The 20,898-nt window shown below is 54.1% G+C and overlaps 1 protein-coding gene across 5 annotated transcripts; it reads left to right on the top strand.

Annotated features, from left to right (window-relative positions):
• The first annotated feature begins 2,319 nt into the window (after positions 1–2,319).
• Igsf9 (immunoglobulin superfamily member 9) lies at positions 2,320–19,421 on the top strand. Of its 5 annotated transcripts, none has more exons than XM_050143061.1 (21): positions 2,320–2,382; positions 4,371–4,633; positions 4,862–5,050; positions 9,594–9,746; positions 10,386–10,540; positions 10,743–10,860; positions 12,178–12,319; positions 12,415–12,560; positions 12,656–12,798; positions 14,059–14,199; positions 14,720–14,836; positions 15,045–15,195; positions 15,393–15,516; positions 15,741–15,916; positions 16,132–16,382; positions 16,583–16,667; positions 16,753–16,929; positions 17,217–17,259; positions 17,543–18,388; positions 18,627–18,754; positions 18,964–19,421. In XM_050143061.1, exons 2-21 carry the CDS (start codon positions 4,576–4,578, stop codon positions 19,143–19,145), a joined length of 3,525 nt encoding a protein of 1,174 aa, XP_049999018.1. In that variant the 5' UTR covers positions 2,320–2,382; positions 4,371–4,575; the 3' UTR covers positions 19,146–19,421. The 5 variants fall into 5 exon arrangements, with proteins under 5 accessions (XP_049999018.1, XP_049999019.1, XP_049999021.1 ...); XM_050143060.1 differs by lacking the exon at positions 2,320–2,382 and adding an exon at positions 3,667–3,737; XM_050143062.1 differs by lacking the exons at positions 2,320–2,382; positions 15,393–15,516 and adding an exon at positions 3,663–3,737 and having other exon boundaries at positions 14,707–14,836; positions 15,024–15,195.
• Positions 19,422–20,898: the final 1,477 nt, after the last annotated feature.

The following is a 20,898-nucleotide window of genomic DNA, read 5'->3' on the forward strand; positions in this document are numbered from 1 at the left end:
CCCAAAACAGCCTGGAAAAAGAAGGCTTAAACCTTGAAGAAAGTGTACACTCAGAAGCTGGAATAGGAATCCGGTAGCATGTTAAGATGCTCTTACTCGTTATTTGAAATAGGTTAATGCAAACTGGGGGATGGACATTCCAGCCAGACAGGAAACACACACCAAGATGCTCACATGTGAAGTATCATAGCACCTACGGACTGCCATGCCACATGCTATGACTAAAGAGTGCTTGAGGAAGCAGGCTGGAGAGTCATGCTCTAAACGGTGAGGGGACCAGGGCTCATGCACACATTGCCAACAGACTCCCCAGGATCACGATTTTCTGATAGTCTCATCCAGAAATTGAAATATACAAAGTCGCTGATACATTAGAGGCAGTACTGGTTGGCTGAATAAATTTTTCCAGAGGAGCAGTCACTATGGCTCAAGGACAAACGGGAGGAAAATCTTTAGTTCTCACCTTTAGGGATTCTGTTTTTTAAAAAAATCTACTTCACTTCTGGAGTAAGGAGGGTACAAGTGACAGGACTAGATTTCGTTTCTTATAAAAACAAAACAAACACATAAAATACATCAATCAGACAAAAATGACAACAATAAAAAACCTTCAGGAAAACCATGAACATATAAACTTTTAAAATTTGAAAACCGTTTAAAATCTCATTTTTTTTTAAAAAATAATTTTAACATCCACATGAGATTAGCTTATCTTTCTACCAGAAACCACCATAGACAGCCAAAACGAAACTCTTGGACCAGAGGTGGGGGCCAGTGTCTTCCAATTGGTGAGGAACCAAGAAATCAAAGACTTCCCCTTTTGAGCTTATAGTTTGCGGTTATGTTCAGGCTCTGTTCACTAACATGAAGTCATCTTGTCAACTGTTAGGGTAGCCTACTATGCAAACCAGCAAAGCCGCTAGTTCTGGGTCCCTGACCAAGTTTCTGTCGCAGCCTGCTTTCCCCTGCTCCAAGCTCTTTGTGTGGCTTCCAACACTCAGGCCCTTACACCTGGGAGAATGTTCCAGGTCTCAAGGCTTACTAAAGATGGAAGGCCAAACATAGCGATGGGATCTGATTTGGATGACCAGCATTCGGGGTGGTGTGAGAGTGATTCAGGCGTGCTTAAAATCTTTCCCCAGGGTCTGCTCCCGACCCCGATATCATTAACTTCATGCCTGTTACAGTCAGTGGGAGCTTTACTCAGTCAGTTCAGGGAGGCTTCGGGAGGAACACCCTGGGAAGTTCCTGGACAATGTAGCCTGAGCCTGGTGGGAAAGCAAACAGCAAGCCTGCACCCCCACAACAGCGCCAAGGTGAGAGGTACTAATTTCTGAGGGCAGGTACATGCTGCCTGTGTGAAATGTCCCAAGGGGGTGGGTTCCGCGATCCAGGTTGGATCTCAGGCCCTGAATGTGCCTAGGTGGGAACTTTTGACTGGGCAGGTTCCTCCATCTGGTCCAGCCGCTGTTTTCATACTAGTCAAAAGGAGCTGCACTCTCTTCGCGGGGTTTCAGTGCAGATTTCGGGAGCAACGAACCAAAGCATGAATCTACCCCAGGGTTTGGCATCCTGCAAGGGATTCGGTGTAGAATCAGATATTTCATTCTTTCTCTTTCAATCTCCGTTGTCAGGGTGCCTGTCATTTCTTCCCCCTGGGCTTCATTTCTCTAGGTCTTTGGTGCTAGAAGCTGCTCTGGCAGCCCCAAACTAGGAGCTCAGCCTTCAGCAAGCTACACACAAGGGAGGCGCTTGAGCAAAAGTTGGGAGCTAGCCAATACAGACAGGTATTTCCAGTCCAGCGAAAGGAAATGGGTGGGGGTGGGGATAAAGAGAGGCGATCAGATGGGCCCGGGACTTGGACGGATCCCCAGGGAGGGGGCGGGGAATCGTGCTCTCCCCCAGGTGCTTCTGCTCCTGGCTCAGATTTCAACCTTCGATGCTTCCTTTGTGGCACGCTTGTTCGAAAAGGGGAGAAGGCCACGGGTAAGTTTTAAAGGAAGGAGAGCATGCAAGCAGCCTGCAAAGGGGATAGTCTTCTGCGGCTCTTGGTGCCCAGGTCGGTCTGACCCAGTAGCCCATCTAACTCGAGGCGGGAAGTGGCAATCAGCCTTCCCACACTTAGTTGTATAGAACTCCACGAGGGGGCGACTGGAGCCCACGTGCGACCGCGTCCTTCTGTCTCTAAACTACAACTCCCAGGCGGCTCGAGGGTCCCGCCCGCCTTGCCCAGCCTCTGTGGGCTCCAATTGGACGCCGCGGGAGGGGGGGGGGATTGGCGGTCTCCAGGGCGACGGGAGGCGCTCGGGGCATCTGAGGCGGGGAGGCGGGTCCGCCCCCTATTGTGTGGCTGCGAGAGCAGAGCTGTGCGGTGCAGAGCAGGTGAGGGTGGGGGTGTCCTGGGGCGTAGAAATGGGGTACCGGCGGGGACATGGAGGGGAGTGAGGAGTTGTGGGGGCCAGAGGGAAGCGGGGGAGCTCCAGAGAGAAGTGAAATTATCTGGGGAAGCAGAACTAGGGTAGCTCTGGGAGCGAAGTGGAATCACTGATGGGTGAGTGGGGGTTCCAATAGATCTGGAAGAGTGTAAGAGGTAAAGGAGGGGAGTTCTTGGCGGGTTCCAAAAGAGAGGCGTTCCAGGAGCCAGAGAATGCGAGGGAACAGAGAATTGTTGTGGTGGGCTATCAGAAGTGTATTATGGGATGAGTCCTGGAGGGTTGGAGGGTGGGGGATTCCCGGGAGAGCAGGGTGGGGAAAAGGGGGAGGGCGAGTGGGAATTCTGGAGGAGGCCAGCCAGGGGTGCTCTGAAGGGAGGACCTGCTGCAATTGGAGATCAGAGGTGAGAAGCTGGAATTTTGCAGACAGTGTGAAAAGTGTATGGCGGGGGTGGGAGTCCTGGAAGAAACGAGGGACTGCTGGATGGGATGGGAAGATCAAAAGGACAGAGGATGGATGGGGAGCAGGAGTTGGAAAGACTCCAGGAAAAGTGGGGTACGTTCTGGGGCTGCCTTGGTCACAAGACTCTTGGCCGAGCTGGAAGAGCATGGCCTCTGTGTGGTACAATTGGAAGGTTTTCCAGGGAACTCCAGGAGAGCTGACTGGGAGGAGCAGCAAGAGGCATGGGAATTAATTACCAGGGGTCAGACATACAGGGGCGATCCTGCCCCTGTGGAGGGTATTTTACAGACAGTGCTGAATTGTGTGAGGCCCACAAGAGGGTGGAGGCCTCAGAGCAGAGTCCACTGGGTTTGCCAGGCCCAGGTCAGGGCCCTTTGGTCCTTCGTGACTGCCTTAGACACTGAGAAGTTGGTATTGCTGGGAGTGCCTGCCTTCCGTGCTCCAGGGCTCGTTTTGTGTATCCTGCGGACTCAAAAGCAGTTTTGGTACTCTCAGATCGTGCCTCTAGGGTTAGGGAATGGAGGGCCTGGCTAATCCTGGCACCCCCAGGATACTAGAGGAGTGTGTGGGAGTAATTAGGGTGAGGCACTAAGTCGGGGTGTCTGGCAGAGAGAGGGTTCTCTGGCGGCATCTTGAAGAAAGTGGCTATAGCTGCCAACTCTGGATCTGTCCAGACCTGGAGGATGCCGCCTTCATTCCCCCCCCTCTCCCCATCCTCTGCAGGTGGGGAAGGCAAGCTCCTCCTCTCCCAAGTCCCTGGCTGACTCACTGCCAAAAGCAGTGTTGCCTGAGTGGAGAATATCTCCAGGCTCCAGGGTGCCACCCAGAGGGTGGGAAATAGGGTGAGGAATTGGATGTGGGCACTCTGTGGAGCGTTCTCTCCAGGGGAAGGGGTTAGAGTCTACCTGAGGTTTGCTCTTGACTAGCTGTCTGCTTCTGCGCAAGATCCTGAGGGTCCTTACTGGTCACACGGGGCGGGGGGGGGGCGGTGGTGAATAATGTCATCTGTTCCCTTGTTGGCATCGGGAGAAAGGGCAGAAGGGTGGGGAGGCTAGTGCATGATGGACTTCCCATGTGTGAGAACCCTTAGTTCCCTTTGCTTACTTTGCTAACAGCGGAGTATCACTTGCCAGGCATTCCCAGAATTCCCTTGCTTTTTCTAGGATCTGCTCCCTTACCCCTGTAGTCTCAACCAGATCGCACTCTCTTGTTCTCTAGTGTTCACATCCTAGCTTACTCTCAGGGATTCAGGATCTCTGGTTTGGGAGCTAGGAGAGTCCAGCGGTGGTAGAGTCTGGCAGAAGTGAGGCTGCAGAGTTGGTCCCCAGCAGTCCAACCCCAAAGATCTCTGGTCTCTGCGCAGGTCCCTTCCTTTCCTCGATGCCTCCCTTCTTCCCTGCACCTTGCTCTAACAGGGGTTTCTTCTGGTCTCCTCCACTGACCAACTCTTATGTTGCCTTATATTTTGCATTTAGATCTGGTGGCTCTCCAGGCTGGAACTGCTCCCTCAGGTGTTGCGCGAGCTAGCATTAACTGGAAGAGTGAGAGCCGAAACTGGTTGCCTGAGGTGGATCAGAAGGACCGATGCTCTCTGGGATTGCTGGGCAGCAGACATCCTTCCGGCCCCTCCGTCTAGGCTCCTTTGGATAGGAGGGGCCGGGTGAGCAGGCCAGCTGGGCTATGATTTGGTGTCTCAGTCTGACCATCCTCAGCCTGGTCATCAGCCAGGGGGCTGACGGTGAGCCAGATCCCCGGGGATCACTGACTCTGTTACCCTGGGGATATGACTGTCCACGAAGGGGTTAACTGTGAGCGTAGGAGAGGGGCTAGGGCTGGCTCAGAGAGGTTGGGGGTTCCTCCCGTCTGTGCAAAGTCTTAAGGAAACCAGAGAGATGTTGATGGAGCCTCCCCACCCATATCTCATCTTGATCCCTTGCTGTTCCCTCATGCTACCCCACCTTGTTAGGTCGCAGGAAGCCTGAGGTGGTCTCTGTGGTGGGCCGGGCTGGGGAGAGTGCAGTTCTGGGCTGTGACTTGCTGCCTCCAACTGGCCGTCCCCCTCTGCATGTCATCGAGTGGCTGCGCTTTGGATTCCTGCTTCCCATCTTCATCCAGTTCGGCCTCTACTCTCCCCGAATTGACCCTGATTATGTGGGTAAGAGTTGTCCTTAAGTGGGAGGGGGGAGTGTCACCAACAAAGGAGGGCTGAGTAGGCTGCCCTGAGCCCTCTCCAAACGCATCTCCTGCTCAGCTGCCCTAACTGCTTTAGCAAGCATGGCGCTGCACCCCAGTAGTGCGAATTCATTGAGGGATTCATTTATTTGCACATGATGCATGCACACATTAGTGCTTTGCTCTTTTAGTTGTGTGCGGCCTGTTGCACGGGAGACCCTGCAGCCTTGTCCCAGGTATCCATCCTAACTTGCTAACTGTTCTGTCCTCATCTCACGCAACCTTCCAGACTCCATCTTGATCTTCTGTCGTTTCCCCACTGAGCTCTATGCTGGTCTCTCGACCTGCTGCTCTGTGTCTTCACTACTGTCCGGGATGCCAGACTAGAGGGGCCAGACTTTTGGGGGGAGTGGGCTGAATGGACAACAGAGTTGGTAGGGATGTGGGCTCTTTGGGTATGAGAAACATAGTCAGAGAACATGAACACAGGCGGGGCTTGCCGGGGTAGGCTCCAGTTCAGTTCCCCAAAGGTCTAGGCATAGGCCTATGCTACAGCATTGACTGGGTCACTGCTTGCGGAGGCTCCTGTGGAGCCATAGACCCCCCCAGTTGAAGAAGGACCTCTTTCCTACTGCACCCCAGTTTATTCCTAATCCTGGATGGAGCCTTAATCTGAGTGGTTCACTGGAAGGTCTCAGAGGACTTGTAGGAGTACGGGTCTGGGCTCCTGGGCAAGGGCGATCCTTGGTGCTTCCTTTTCAGAAGTGAAACCCGGAAAAGGCCACCTGGATTGATGCTGATGGGGTATCTTTTCTGGCTTCAGTTTGAATCCTGAGGGAAAACCTGGGATTGGTTGGGCTCTTGTCACGGGCTGGCTGAGCTGAGGGGAGGAGGTGCTGGCAGGTGCCTGCAGAAGAGAGTTTATTTTCAAACTGGGGGCAGTTATTGGCAAACAGCCTAGCTGGGAGTGTGCGTGTGTCTACACAAGCCCTGGGGCTTAATGAAAGTGGGCCTCAATTAGCACAAGTACAGAGAAACAGCAGAGCCGGCCTCCCTGTCTGTGCCTGCCTGTGCCCAGGGGGCTTTGGCTGCAGGGCTGAGGCTGGACAAATTCAAATTATCGCCAGGCAGAGAGAAGGCAGGGGTGGGGGAGAGGCGAGGTGGGAAGGGCTTTCCCTGGGACTCCACCTGGGAGATGTAAAACTCGGTATTTGCTGCAGTGATCGCCTGGTATTGTTTGTTGGTCCCTAGACAGATGAGCCTCGAGATGGCCTGCTTCCCTGTCTACCTGTGGGGTTTCCCCAGGTCTAAAGGCTGCGAGTTGCGAGCCTTTCAGTTTTCTTCTTACCTCGACCCTTTGTTCCCCGTCTTGCCCCTGAGCTGCCTGGAGCTCCTGGCCAGCCACATGGGTCCTGCTCTGGTGAAGACCCCAGAGGGGAGGCCTCTGAGCCCATTAACCCTTTATTGCTTTGCAGTTCAGAAGAGGGGGGCCTCTCCGCCTTTGTGCAGGGGACTCACAATCGCGGTTGCTAAGCAACAGGAGGTGGAGGTTGCTGAGGACAATGCTGTTCTGTCATAAACCCTGTGGGCAAGTGGAGGGGAGATTGTGGCCTGGGACGGCATGAGGCCCGTGGCCTAGAATGTGGGAGGAATCACAGAGAGATAGTAGCTTTGGGAACCACAGGGAAGGGAGAGCTGGTTTTGGAGGGTTCTAGAAGCTGCGAAGTAGAGGAGCCTAGATGTATAAACTAGTACAGGAGTAGTAAAAGGGGGTATAGAATGATCTAGAACTAATAGATTAAGGTCGCTTCGGTAAAGTATTTAGCATAGCACCTGGGTGGTGTGAAACAGACCAGACTGGGGAAAAGCAATCTGGACTCAGGTTTCCTGGGATGGATATTAGACTAAGGCAGAGTCAGGGAGACTGGCTCTTGGCCCTTGCTGTGTTTCTGGGATGCCCCGCAGAGTTTCGTGTGACTTGTGTTTCGTGTGACCGTGCTGAGTTGCTTGACAAATCCCTTCTGGCTGTCCATCTGGAAGGCCCGAACTCACTGTCATAATACCCCCTTTCTGCCTTTGATCCTTCCAAGCCAGCTGCCTCAATGTGTCTTCCCAGGACTTCTGCATGAACATATACCTGTCCATGCTCATGGTTAATTTACCGTGGGTTTCTTGCCTCTGCAGAGCCCAAGAGAGCAGGCTCTGTCCTATGTAGGAGACCTGAAGTCCCTTAGGTTTGGTCATGCAGGAGGAGGGCAGGCCTGTTGGAATTGGGCCCAGGAGACAGGAAGTTGCAGGACTGGACTCTGGTTACCTTGTTCTGAAACCCTGCAGCCCAGCAGTCTGGACCTCCTAGGGTGGGTAGTTTGTACAACATGCTGCACTGAATATTCTGAATAACAGACATCAGGACTATTAGCCATTAGCGGCTAACATTTCTTAAGTGAAATCGAAGATTATGCTCGGTGCCCCGAACGCTATTTGATTCTAATGTTGGTGTTCGGTGGAATGCTCACCCACTGGGGAGACCTGGCTCCATCTCCTAACAGCTATGCCATTTTGGAAAGCAGTTTGACATTAGTTCCTTCATCAATAATGGATTTTGGAGGAGGATTAAATATGGTGACTGTCTAATATTACATGGCTCATATTCAGCACTCAGTCTTTCTTCCTTCGCTCTGGAACTCAGCGATCCCCGTAATGAAAAGTTCTATCCTGTGGGGGCATTGGAGGAAGCTGCAGTCTGGGATCCGCTGGGCTTAGTGGCCTGGCAGGTGAGAGCGACAGGACTCCTGAAGGTTTGGGGAAGGGTATTCTTATGCTAAATATTTACCTGCTAGGCCCATTTTTATCTCCCCAGGCAGGGATTATACACCCAGACCTATAAGCGGGTATACCCATTCTAAAGAATCCTCACCCCGGGGACCAACTGTTGAAGGGAAAAAGCTCACTAGCCACCCTAGATCCTCTGGCTCTCATCTTTCCAGTGGCATCAACGGCACACAGGCTGAGTTTCTACTTCAGATAGGCCACCCTAGGGTAGAGTGGAAGCTGCTTGGAGAGTGGGCCACACAGCAGCTTCAGGATGGCTCCTGCCAGGGAGGGTTGGGATAGGCAGGACTCGGAAAGCACCACCTGGGAGCTGCACTTGCCTGTCCTCTGAATTTTAGGGGATCCCATTTGTTCCCAGCAAAGGTCAAGTGGGGATGGGTACCTGGTAGGTGCAGGGGGATGAAGCCGCTGGACAACAACCCAGGTGAGAGGACGGCAGGCCTCAAGGTGGAAGGAGGCAGAGAGGGAAAGACCAATACTTAGGAGGTGGATTTGGAAGATGTAATGAACAAGTATCCGGCAGGGGATGACGGAGGAAGCCAGGTTGTGCCAGGCTCTCCAGAGGGCAACCTGGAGCATGATGGTAGTTCACTGGGCATGGAAGAGGAAAGGAAGGAGATGCATTATCGGATGATGGATGGGGCCAAGACTGAGTGTCGACTCCTGACTTCAAACCTGCATCTTATTCATTGGCTTCACAGCCTTTACTGGAGCACCCGGTGGTGCCAGGTGCCATTATCGTTATCTCCGCCTTACCTCTTGCTTTCCGCCTCATCCCAACTTTCCCTTTCTCAGTTTTTACTGGTGAGGAAACTGAAATTGACAGGCCGAGTAACTTGCCCCAAGGAGCATACAGCTGAGCTGGATTCGTGCCTGGGTATTTGGGGCTGCCAAGCCTGCGCCCTTCTCACTTCTGCTGCTCGGCTAGGGGCATCACAATGGCGTCGGAGTGCAGGGTTCCCTCAGAGGAGGGTACTGAGGGGTTGGGTGGGCATTGCAGCCAGCCTGGTGGTATGCTGTGGGTGCTGACTTGGCAGGAATGAGGTGTCATTGTGTGCTGGGGTGTGTGGCTTTGTGGGGCCGCATGTGGTCAGTCAGCTGGGGCGTGGAGGGGAGGGGATGAGCCGAGAAGGCTGCTGACACCGCTGCCTGGCTGGGCTGGACTCCGGCCACTCTAAGGCGCTTAGGCCACTGATAATAGCGCTGAGGGATTACGGGCTTTGGCAGGCGAGGTCTGGGTCCCCACGAGGGCCAAACACTGCTGGGGATTCCAGGGACAGAGTCATCTAAAAGCAGGAGTACCCCCAGAGGACTTCTATCTTGATCTTATAAAGGGACTCAGGGATAGTGGGTCTTCTAGGAGTCCAGGGGAGACCTAACACTGGCGCTTCACTCCATCCCCTAACATCTGGGAAGTCAGGAATATTTGAGGGTAGCATTCTCTCCACTTGCCATGCCTTGAATTTTTCTGGTCTGAGTCTCAGCTATTGAAAGGCAGGAGCAGTCAGAAGGATTAGACATAGCAATCTGCCCTCAGTGATCTCAATCCCATATTTGTTCCTCTGCAGACCCTCACTCTAGGCTGTTCTCAACCTCTGGGAATGGCCTGAGTGACCAGGACCAGGATGCAGGTGGGGGCCCCTGCTGAGCCCTTTCCCTTCACCACCCTTGATTTAGGACTTCCCTCCTCACAGGACGAGTCCGACTGCAGACAGGCGCATCTCTCCAGATTGACGGGCTCCGGGTGGAAGACCAGGGCTGGTACGAGTGCCGTGTGCTCTTCCTGGACCAGCACAGCCCTGAACAGGATTTTGCCAACGGCTCCTGGGTGCACCTGACAGTCAATTGTATGAGCAGGTGGTGCAGGGAGGGAGGGGGGTGATGGGAACCCCGGTGGTGAAGAAGAGGGAGCTCTGTCTGTCCCAGCGCATGGCTGATGCCCTGCCCACCCTGGCGTCTGCTCACTGTGTTTGCTCATGTAGAGCTTGCCGCTTACCCCTGCTCCCTCTCCCTGCTTCCGTTCTTCAAAGAAAACCCAGTCAGCCTCTAGGCTCTGAGTCAGGAAAACTTCTCCCTTGGCGGAGGTCTTGGTTATGGTGTATTGGGCTCCGAGTGATACAGCTCACTCATGCATGGCTCTTTTCATCCGGGACCTTGCTTCCTACTCAGCACTATACCGGAGACAGTTGTAACCAATTCCCATTTCCTAGGTGACACGGAGACAGAGAATCAGAGAGGCAGCGTGTGCCACCAATGAGTGGCGGGAGATGAGTCTAAGATCCACACGTGACTCTCCCCTAGCTCTGGACATGCAGCCAGTGTTGGGATGGTCCTATGTCCCTGGTACAGCAGACAGGTGTCCCTGGGCTAGTATTCTCTTGTACCCGGGCAGGCAAAAACTCTGAGACAGGTCTCCATGGCTTTTGAATACTGCTTTGGGGGCTGATAGCCTTTCTGGCAGCCCCTGATGCCTCTTTCCCTCGCAGCGCCCCCTCAGTTCCAGGAGACTCCTCCCTTAGTACTGGAAGTGAAGGAACTGGAGGCTGTTACCTTGCGTTGTGTGGCCCGGGGCAGCCCCCAGCCTTACGTGACCTGGAAATTCCGAGGACAGGACCTTGGCAAGGGCCAGGGTCAGGTGCAAGTGAGTGGGCCCCCTGGAGTGGGAGGGCAAAATTGAGCGGGCAGGAGAAGCGCAGAAGCCAAACTGGGAGATGGGTTGGAGGGAGGGGCTGGTCATTGGCTTCCCTGAGCTGGGGTGCTGCCTCCCTCTGCTGGCCATCCCTGGAAGCGCAGGGTGTAAGGCTGGCCAAACCGGAAGGGCCTTACTTAGACTCATTACTTAGGTGCAGAACGGGACACTGTGGATCCGCCGGGTGCAGCGAGGCAGCGCTGGAGACTACACCTGCCAAGCCTCCAGCACGGAGGGCAGCGTCACCCATACTACACAACTGCTGGTGCTAGGTGCTCTTTGGTGGGAGGGCTGGGGACACGGGCCACCTATGTGAGAAGACAGGACCTGTGTTGCGGGGAAGCACACAGCAGATGGGGAGGAGGCTCAGATCTGAGGAAGGGGCCCCTGCAGAGTGAGAGAAAGGATGAGGAAATGGGCGTTTTAGTGCGGTGTATTACAGTGGAGAGAACAAGGGTGCTAGTGTTATCTTGAAAACAAGGTTCATACCTACCTCTCGGGACTTTGACAAGCACAGAAAGTGGCACGTAGTCATGCGTGCTCAGCTTGACTGAGAAGAGGAGGGAAAGGAGCTGTGTGAGGCAGGAATGTGGCTTCATAGCACCTGGTTTCCTGGAGGGGAAACAGATCAGTCTGTGCTCCACTGAAGTGCCATTGTCGTTGCTACTTGACAAGGGCAGTGCTGGGTCACAGTTAAAGGACAGAGACCTTGGCATCGGGAAGGCCCAAGAAGAAGTCTTGCTTCCCTCTTTCACCTGGGGCGAGTTACCTCATAATGTGCCTGCCTCTGAAACCTCACTTCTTCATCTGCCAAAGCAGAAAGATAATCTTGGCGCACTGGTTCTTGTGAGGGCTCAAGAGATGAGCCAGCAGTAGGCATGAGGGCTGTGGCCGGTGCTGTGTGTATGTGTGCTCAGGTCTTTTCCCACTTGTTACTAACAGGTTGTGTGTGTGGGCTCAGCGATGAAGAAGGCAGTGGGGACATGGTAGCTAGATACAATGTTGCAGAATGTGTGTGGTTAGGTTAGACAGGCATTCTGGACCTCGGATTCACTAGGAGCAAAAAGGAATCAGTCTGGCATGGGGACAGCCAGATGCCCAGACGGGCTAGATGACAATGACATGCGGAAAAGTGGGTGGCCAGGAAGGGGTTATGGGTATGTAGGCACTGGGCTGAAAGTTTTTTTTCTACATAAAAGGCCATTAGTGTTGAGGTGACGTGGGAGTCTAGATCCTGGCATTGGCACAGCATCTGTGATGACGGATGGGTATCTATGTGGGAGACACGAATGTGGCGGGGACAGAAAGATTAAATGAAAGAGTTAAAACTTACCCTCCTTCACATACAGTTTCTAAGCAGAGAGAAATAGGGTAACTAGGGTTACCTGTCACCTCTCGTGAAACGAGGCCACCTTGGAATAGGGAGCAGCCTCTGGAATGGGATGGGTTTTCAGTCACAGCTTCCGCTTCAAGCCCTCAAGGCCTGACAGCAACTTATCCTCTGTTACAAAGGGAAGAGCCAGAAGTGCCCCGAGGGTCCCGGGAAGATGAGGGGCTGAGGTCATCTTTCTGCTTTGTGTTTCCCACAGGGCCGCCTGTCATTGTGGTGCCCCCCAACAACAGCACGGTCAATGCCTCCCAGGATGTTTCTTTGGCTTGCCAGGCTGAGGCATACCCCACTAACCTCACCTACAGCTGGTTCCAGGATGGCACCAATGTCTTCCACATTAGGTAGGGTAGTGGAGACAGGGGATTGACAAGTAGCATGTGAGGGACTCCCTGTCTGGGCGAGGCCCGGGCTCCTCCTCACACATACCGCATTGCAGCCGCCTACAGTCTCGAGTGCGGATCCTGGTCGATGGAAGCCTGTGGGTCCAGGCTGCTCAGCCCGACGACGCTGGCCACTATACTTGTGTGCCCAGCAATGGCTTTCCGCATCCACCCTCTGCTTCTGCCTATCTCACTGTGCTCTGTAAGTCCGAGCCTCCGCTCCCAACTCTGCTCCCACCCCTACCCCTGAGACAGGCCCAAGACTCTGTCCCCCAACTTGTCTCTATGTTCTTTCAGACCCAGCACAGGTGACAGTCATGCCTCCCGAGACACCCCTGCCCATTGGCATGCGGGGGGTGATCCAGTGTCCAGTGCGTGCTAATCCCCCACTGCTGTTTGTCACCTGGACCAAAGATGGGCAGGCCTTGCAGCTGGACAAGGTACAGACTTGGGGCAGGGGAAGGAAGGGCTTAGCCAGGTGTTGTGATGGTCCGATGGCCCAACTCCAGTGGGTGGCTAAGTGTAATTCAGTGCTATAGTTAGGAAACATGCTTCTTACCAGATGCCGTGTTGGGTGGTGGGTGTGGGGGTGTAACAAAGACGTATCCATCCCTAGAGCGTTACCTTGGGGGATAGAACTGCAACAGAGACTGTCCTGGGAGGCCAGAGAAGGAACAAGGCTTTGTTTGCTTTTGGGTCTGGTTGAGGAGGGAGCAGTAACAAATTCGGGGACCTTGGTGATAGACCTTGAAAAGTGGGCAGTCATTTCACGCAGAAACCACGTCAGAAAGGCAGGGTATTGGATAATGTGTTGAAGAGACGATGGACCATGCAGTGACGTGGGAGCAGCGGTGAGCACCTGTAGGGACTTGAGTGGTGTAGAAAGGGCTGGAAAGACAGGTTGGGTCTTAAGGAAAAACAGCACGCCAACTTCATATGACCTCATTCCAAGCTGATTGAGATCTTTTGTTTGTCTGAGGAGACTATAAATTCTTTGAGGCTTTGCGTCTTTTCCTCACACTGTCCCCAGGGCTTTTACAACTTTTACAACAATTTCGGTAAATTTTCTGTTGAAAGTTTACAGAAATCTTGAGGCAATAGCAGCAGTGGGGTTTGGCGGTGGTGTGGGTGGCATCAGGGCTGTGAGTAGGGGTTCGGAGAGGGCAGCTGGGAGGTGATTAAGAGAGAGTTCGGGTGAGGGGTTGTGGGGCCTGAGCTAGAGAGGACCTGAAAACAGGCTTCGCACTCAGACCAGACCAGAATGACAAACGAGGATTTAGATACAAAGAGTGAGGGGCTGCACTTCATTCAGTAGCATGGGGGTGGGGTGGGGTTTCTTACAGAAGAGGATTTTGGCGTAGGAGATGCAGAATTTAGCAACGCAGTGCTGGGAGGACAATCAGGCAGGGAACCCCACCAACTCTAGGCATGGCATCCACGCTACTCTCCGCTATTGTCTGTGAAGGGAGTGGCACCATGAAGCTGCGCTGTGCAGTCTCACACCCACTGATAATAGCTCCTGACAGGAGAGAGAAGTGGAGGTCTCAAGTCCAGAGAGAGGGTCAGGCCAAGACCTGGAGCTGATGGATCGGCTTTCCACAGGAGACTTGCCCATATATCTTCCTCTCTTGAGTGGCCTCTCTCCACCCCAGCTTTGCCTCTCGAGTTTCTCTCTACTTTTCATTTCCTCTGCCCTCTAGTTCCCTGGCTGGTCGCAGGGCCCAGAGGGCTCACTCATCATTGCCTTGGGGAACGAGGATGCCTTGGGAGAATACTCCTGTACCCCCTACAACAGCCTTGGTACTGCTGGACCCTCCTCCGTGACCCGAGTGCTGCTTAAGGTGAGGCTCACAGCCAACCTGCTGTGGTGTGGCTGGGTGGCTGAAAATAATACATTCTAAGCCATGTTCAGAGGGTGGAGACAGGCAGACAGGTGTGGGAGGGGCTCCTAAGTCTGTTTCTTGTGGTGGCCATAGCAACAGCCAGCAGACAATGCAGACATGAGACTGGGCAGTGGGACATCAGTCACGTACACATTTACAAAATGAGATATCTGTCCAATCTCAAGCCTTCTGCCTACCTTGCAGGAGTCCCACAGGGAATGGAGGAAAGGGGGGGAAAGGAGGGAGAGAGAAGAGGGGGAAAATGATCTGTAGAGACTCACCTATCTCAGAGAGTCTGGGCCCAGCCCACCATTGCCCTTCAGTCCTATCTGTTGGAAGCAAAGACACAGAACTGAGAGATGGAGAATAAGTTAGAGACTAAGACAGCGTAGCAGGGGTCTGGGAAGGGGGGACACCCGAGCTGAGAGATGAGAGAGGGGCTGTATTGGGCCCCTCCCGATACAGATCTGGCCTGCAGGCTCCCCCAGCTTTTATAGACCAGCCCAAGGAAGAGTATTTCCAAGAAGTGGGGAGAGAGTTACTCATTCCCTGCTCCGCCCGAGGAGACCCTCCTCCTACTGTGTCTTGGGCCAAGGTAAGGCTCCTGAGTCCCGACTCGACTCGACCTGGGTCCATGCCTGCTTTTCCCCTGGTTGTATTTTTGGAAAGGAGGACGTGTGAAGGTATAGGCTGTCAGAGGCAAGGTGGGGAAGGATCAGACTGTTACCTGGAGAGATGAGTGGCCGGTCCCCTTGGTGAGGGGTGGCTGCATGTGTCCTTAGGGCTCACCAGTGATTCTGTAGGTGGGCCGGGGGCTGCAGGGCCAGGCCCAGGTGGACAGCAACAGCAGCCTCATCCTTCGACCCCTGACCAAGGAGGCCCATGGACGATGGGAATGCCGTGCCAGCAACACTGTAGCCCAAGTGGCTGCTTCTACCAACGTCTATGTGCTAGGTTAGTGGTCTGGGCTGGGGCTGGGGAAGCCGTGTGAAACAGGAGATGGAGGTATTGTTCTTGGGAGGTCTAGGTGGGGATTTGTGGGGATGGGATTCCCCCAGGGTCATGGGTGGAGGACGAACCTCCAATTTACTCTTTATTTACCCTACTTCAGGGTCCTGATCAGCATCCCTCCCTCCATTCCCCCTACCCAGGCACCAGCCCCCATGTCGTCACCAATGTGTCTGTGGTACCTTTACCCAAGGGTGCCAATGTCTCTTGGGAACCTGGCTTTGATGGTGGCTATCTGCAGAGATTCAGTGTCTGGTATACCCCACTGTGAGTGACCTGTCCCTGACTTCACCCTGGATCTACCTGGCCCTCTGCCCTTCCTTCCATCCCTCTGTGCCTAGCCATACGCTAGCTCTGCTGTCTTATAGATTCTTAACATTCAGGGCCAAGGTCCTGAGACTTTGGTGGTTGAGCTGAGGGGTGAGGTCAACTCTTTGAAGCCCACTCCATCCTGATTTTCCTTGCTGATGAGATTTCCCTATAATCCCCAGGGCCAAACGTCCTGACCGAGCCCACCATGACTGGGTATCTATGGCTGTGCCTATGGGGGCTACACACCTCCTAGTGCCAGGGCTGCAACCCCATACTCAATACCAGTTCAGTGTCCTTGCTCAGAATAAGCTGGGCAGTGGGCCCTTCAGCGAGATTGTCCTGTCTATACCAGAAGGTAAGGGGACCCCATCCCTGCACCGCACAGAAAAAGGATAGGGAGGACCTGGGGTGGAGATGGGGCAGAGATGCTGGGCCCCTTGGAGTCCAGAGAGGGTACAAAAAGGCTGTGGCAGAATGTGTGTGGCAGAATGACTTGGGGAAGGCCAGGGGAGGGGCAGAATGAAGGAGTCTGAGACTCTTATCCCTCATTTGTCTGTCTGTCCCATCCAGGGGTTCCTACCACACCAGCTGCCTCCAGGCTTCCTCCAACCGAGACGCCACCTCCTCTATCCCCTCCTAGAGGTTTGGTGGCAGTGCGGACACCCCGGGGGGTATTGTTGCGTTGGGATCCCCCAGAACTCATCCCTAAGGGACTGGATGGCTATGTCCTGGAAGGACGGCAAGGCTCCCAAGACTGGGAGATACTGGACCAGGCTGTGGCAGGCACAGAAATCCAGCTGCTGGTACCTGGCCTCATCAAGGTGTGTGCAGAGAGGGAAGGTCCTCCTGGTCCCTTGACCGTGTCCTCTTCTTCCCTAACCCTGTCTTCTCATCCTGACTCGGCCATTTTCACCCCCTGTCCTACCTCATTCTTACCTCTGAATGCAGTCTTCACAAAAGGGACAGTGGCGGGCAGTGCTGGCCCTGATCCGCTTCACGGCCCCCCACCTCTCATCCCCAGGATACTCTCTATGAGTTCCGCCTCGCGGCATTCGCTGATGACTATGTCAGTGGTCCCAGCAACACAGCCAACATCTCCACCTCTGGTGAGAACCCAGCGGGAGGGGGAGTTGCTGGAGGTTATATGGGGATACACAGTCGGCTGACCCTCTTTTCTGTCCCTTTGCCCAGGCCTGGAGGTGTACCCTTCCCGAACACAGCTACCAGGTCTCCTGCCCCAGCCTGTATTAGCTGGTGTTGTGGGTGGGGTCTGCTTCTTGGGCGTGGCAGTCCTTGTGAGCATCCTGGCTGCCTGCCTCATGAATCGGCGCAGGGCTGCCCGCCGCCATAGAAAACGCCTGCGCCAGGGTAGGTGCCCTCGCTCCTCCATCCTCATCACTGGGATCCTGAGTACTACTTGGCTACTTTAGAAGGGCTGCCCATCCGCCAGATGTCACTTCCTGGGAGAGTAGTTTCCCCCTACCCCGCCCCCCCCCCCTTGTTTTTTACATGGTCCTGGTGAGGCATTCTTCCAGTCTGGTACCTGGCCCTTCCGTACCCTTTTCCCAGTTGGATGGGAATGCAGTTGAGGGTTATATCCCTGGAGCTTGGGCAGAACTTTACCTGGATCGCCTGCTGCTCTTGTGTGCTTACAGATCCACCTCTGATCTTCTCCCCACCGAGGAAGGCAGGCACGCAGTAAGTCCCTTGACTTCTTTGTTTTCCTTCTGCCTCCCCGTCGCTTCCTCTGTTGTACCTTCAGAAGGAATTAGAAAAAAACAAACAAACAAACAAACAAACAAACAAAACAGAGGGAAATGAGACTAGAAGCGTGTTGGCCCCGGCTTGGGGACTAGTCCCACTTTGTTTATCTCCCTTCCACCCCCACCACCTGGCGCTGCCCTTGCTTGCTGGCTATAGCTCTGCTCTGTTGTGCAACAAACCTTGCAAGGCTAGACCCCGGTCTTCTATCTTTCCCTAGCTCTGCTCCTGGCTCAGGCAGCCCTGACAGCGTGACCAAGTTGAAGCTCCAGGGCTCTCCGGTCCCCAGCCTACGTCAGAGTCTGCTCTGGGGGGAGCCTGCCCGACCTCCTAGCCCCCACCCGGATTCTCCAATTGGTTGTGGACCCTTGCCACTGGAGCCCATTTGCCGGGGCCCAGACGGTCGCTTTGTGATGGGACCCACTGTGGCCCCTCCACAAGAAAAGTTATGTCTGGAGCGGGCAGAACCTCAGACCTCAGCCAAACGCCTGGCCCAGTCCTTTGACTGTAGCAGTAGCAGCCCTAGTGGGGTACCACAGCCCCTCTGCATTGCAGACATCAGCCCTGTGGGGCCGCCTCCTGCAGCCCCCCTACCAGGTCCAGGACCCCTGCTCCAGTACCTGAGCCTACCCTTCTTCCGGGAGATGAATGTCGATGGGGACTGGCCACCTCTGGAGGAGCCTACACCTGCTCCACCTCCAGATTTCACGGAGCCCTGTGCTCCTTCATCTTTCCTTCCACCGCCTGACTCACCTCCCACAAACCTCAGGGCAGTGCTTCCTAGGACAATAACGGGGGTGGGGGCCTCCTCAGAGCCTCCTTACACAGCTTTGACTGACTGGACACTGCGGGAGCGGGTGTTGCCGGGGCTTCTCCCTGCCGCCCCTCGTGGTAGCCTCACTAGCCAGAGCAGTGGGAGAGGAAGTGCTTCCTTCCTGCGGCCCCCCTCCACAGCCCCCTCTGCAGGGGGAAGCTACCTCAGTCCCGCTCCAGGAGACACCAGCAGCTGGGCCAGTGGTCCGGAGAGGTGGCCCCGGAGGGAACATGTGGCGACAGTCAGCAAAAGGTAAAGGCAGTAGCTACCCATCTTTGCCCTGGCCTTCCATGCTGCCCTGTCAGTCCAGATCTCTCCTCTGCTCCGCCCCCACCCGCCTAATTTCTTCACCTTCCCATGTTCCTCGGCTCCCACCCAGGAGGAGCTCTGCTGAGGTCGAGGAAGCTCAGTCTGATTTAGAGGAGCCTGGGTTCATACTCTGCCGGCTGCCCTCTGTTCCTCTGCTCACACTTTCCCCCTGTCCTAACAGGAGGAACACATCTGTGGATGAGAACTACGAATGGGACTCAGAATTCCCCGGGGACATGGAGCTGCTGGAGACTTGGCACCAGGGCTTGCCCGGTTCTCGGTCCCGCCCTGAACTTGAGCCAGAGTTAGGTAGGTGAACTTCCTAGCCTGCTGCACTGTCCCGCACTCCTTGTCCCGTGTTCTGAGCTGGTCCGCCTGTTTCTCAGTTCCTGACTCCCTGCGCTGGAGTGTCTCTTGCTCCCCAGGCTCACCGCGTGCAAAGGGCCTTTGGAGCCTCAGGCTTGAGCTCTTCACCCAATTAGTCACTGCATCTCGCATCTCGGCTCTTCCCTTTGAAGGTGCGAAGACTCCAGAGGAGAGCTGCCTCCTGAACACAGGCCATGCTTCTGGCCCTGAGGCCCGCTGTGCTGCCCTTCGGGAGGAATTTCTGGCCTTCCGCCGCCGCAGAGATGCTAGCAGGGCCCGGCTACCGGCCTATCAGCAGTCCATCTCCTACCCGGAACAGGCTACTCTGCTATGAGCACAGTGTGAGGCTAGGAAAGAATATGGATCTGCAGAGGAGGCCAAGACTCTGACTCCAAGCTCTGCCACTGCCCCTACCTCTTTGTGCCCAGGCATAGACCCCTGATGATGGCCTGAGGGTAGGCTTGCGTGAGCTTGGTGTAGAATGAATGTATTGACTCTTTAGTTGAGTCTGGGGGGTTGAAGCGTGTGTGTGTGTGTGTGTGTGTGTGTGTGTGTGTGTGTGTGTGTGGTGTTTATAGTGTGGGTGGTGCAGGTTCTTTTTTAAAAAAAACGGTGAATAAAAGTTTGAAAAACATGTCTCTGTTACCTATCTTTGTGTCTAAGAAAGGCGAGGAAGTCCCTGGACCTGTACAGAAAAGATACTAAATGGGACACATTCAACCATCATTCAAAAAATAGTTATTGAGGGCCTAGTAGGGTCAGCTAGTGGAGATTTACTGTTAGGCTAGAAGCCATGAGAAAATACAGAAGTCACCGAGATAATGCTTTGTCCTTGGGGAGTTCTTTCTGGTCAGCAAGGCAGACAAACATTTACAGCAGACCAAGTTCTGTGATAAAGCCGTAAGCTGGCTATTACACTGGCACAAAGAGTCCGGGTTGCGTCATTTCGTAAGTACTTAGAATGTGTGGGACTTCCTGGGACCCTCACAGAAAGAAGGCTGAGAACACTCTCTGTGTGCCAGACACGGTTCTGCGCTCCGAGTACTGTTCAAGTCGCCACAGCTTTGAGTTTATCTTGTAGACCGGGCAACTAATGCTTAAGATGCTTTCGTAATTGAGCAAAAGCCACATGGCAGGTAAGAGGCAGGGCAGGTGAGGTGCCAGTGAAGAAAGCAAAAACCTTCTGGGGATTGGGAGGAAGACACCCTAAAGGCACAGAGGACCTAATGACATTCTGGAGGTATGAGTGGGTACTCTGGGAAATAGAAAATGCAATGATCAGGGTGGAACTAGCTGTCTTTTTTTTTTTAAATCAGGCTTAACCGAGGACTCCCCTAGAATGTGAAGAAAGACAGCGCTGGTGGGGTTTAAGTGGGGACTCCATTAATTGAAGCCTGGAAAAAAGCAGGTGCCCTGGACACCCCTAAACTATTGCTTTCCACCCTAAGGGGCAGAAAAATACCTGCCCGCTTCCTCCACTAAGCCCCCCCCCTTTCCGATCCCGCCAAGATGTAAGGGGAAAATGTCAGGTTATTAAACTGGAGATGGAAGGGTGGGAAAGAGAAGCTGGGTCTGAACCCCAGGCCCTAAGTCCTACCACACCCCTTGGTCTCTGGGCAAGGAGTGACCTCACTGTTAGTTTTTGCCCAGGCTTGAAGTTAAATGGCAAGCAGAACCACGTGGGGGTGCTGTCCCAGCCTGTAAGCCCCATTCTGGTCACACCCAGCTCAGTCCTGGGGGAAGGCTCTTCAAGTACCTTCATTTACCTTGCCAGTTTTTGAGCCTGCAATCGCGAGCTAACCTAGGCAGAAAGTTTTCTTTTTTCTTTTTTTTTTTTTTTTTTAGAATGAGCAGTTTATTCAAATCTGCCTTCACCTAAGGATTAGATTCAGCTGGAGTCTTTGGAGATGAAGCAAGACAGGAGTAGCACATTTAGATGACATTCAGCAAGAGTCTGGCACACAGGGACTTTGTAAGCGTCAACAGGGCTGCACATACCAGGACTTAGACCAGAGACTTTGGCACTGTGTACTGTACAGCCACTGACTGGCCAGGCAAGTCCTTTCCTTTCTCTGTGTATATCATGA

The sequence above is a fragment of the Alexandromys fortis genome, unplaced genomic scaffold, assembly GCF_014885135.2.
Source record: "Alexandromys fortis isolate MF-2015 unplaced genomic scaffold, M_Fortis_MF-2015_v1.1 scaffold_51, whole genome shotgun sequence".
Classification (NCBI taxonomy): domain Eukaryota; kingdom Metazoa; phylum Chordata; class Mammalia; order Rodentia; family Cricetidae; genus Alexandromys; species Alexandromys fortis.

What these genes read in the sequence shown, in the direction of transcription:
- Igsf9 (XM_050143061.1), top strand. Translation starts at nt 4,576, where the DNA reads ATGATTTGGTGTCTCAGTCTGACCATCCTCAGCCTGGTCATCAGCCAG. An exon ending in GTGGCGACAGTCAGCAAAAG is followed by an intron (nt 18,389 to 18,626) that starts GTAAAGGCAGTA and finishes CTGTCCTAACAG; the next exon opens with GAGGAACACATCTGTGGATG. An exon ending in TGAACTTGAGCCAGAGTTAG is followed by an intron (nt 18,755 to 18,963) that starts GTAGGTGAACTT and finishes TTCCCTTTGAAG; the next exon opens with GTGCGAAGACTCCAGAGGAG.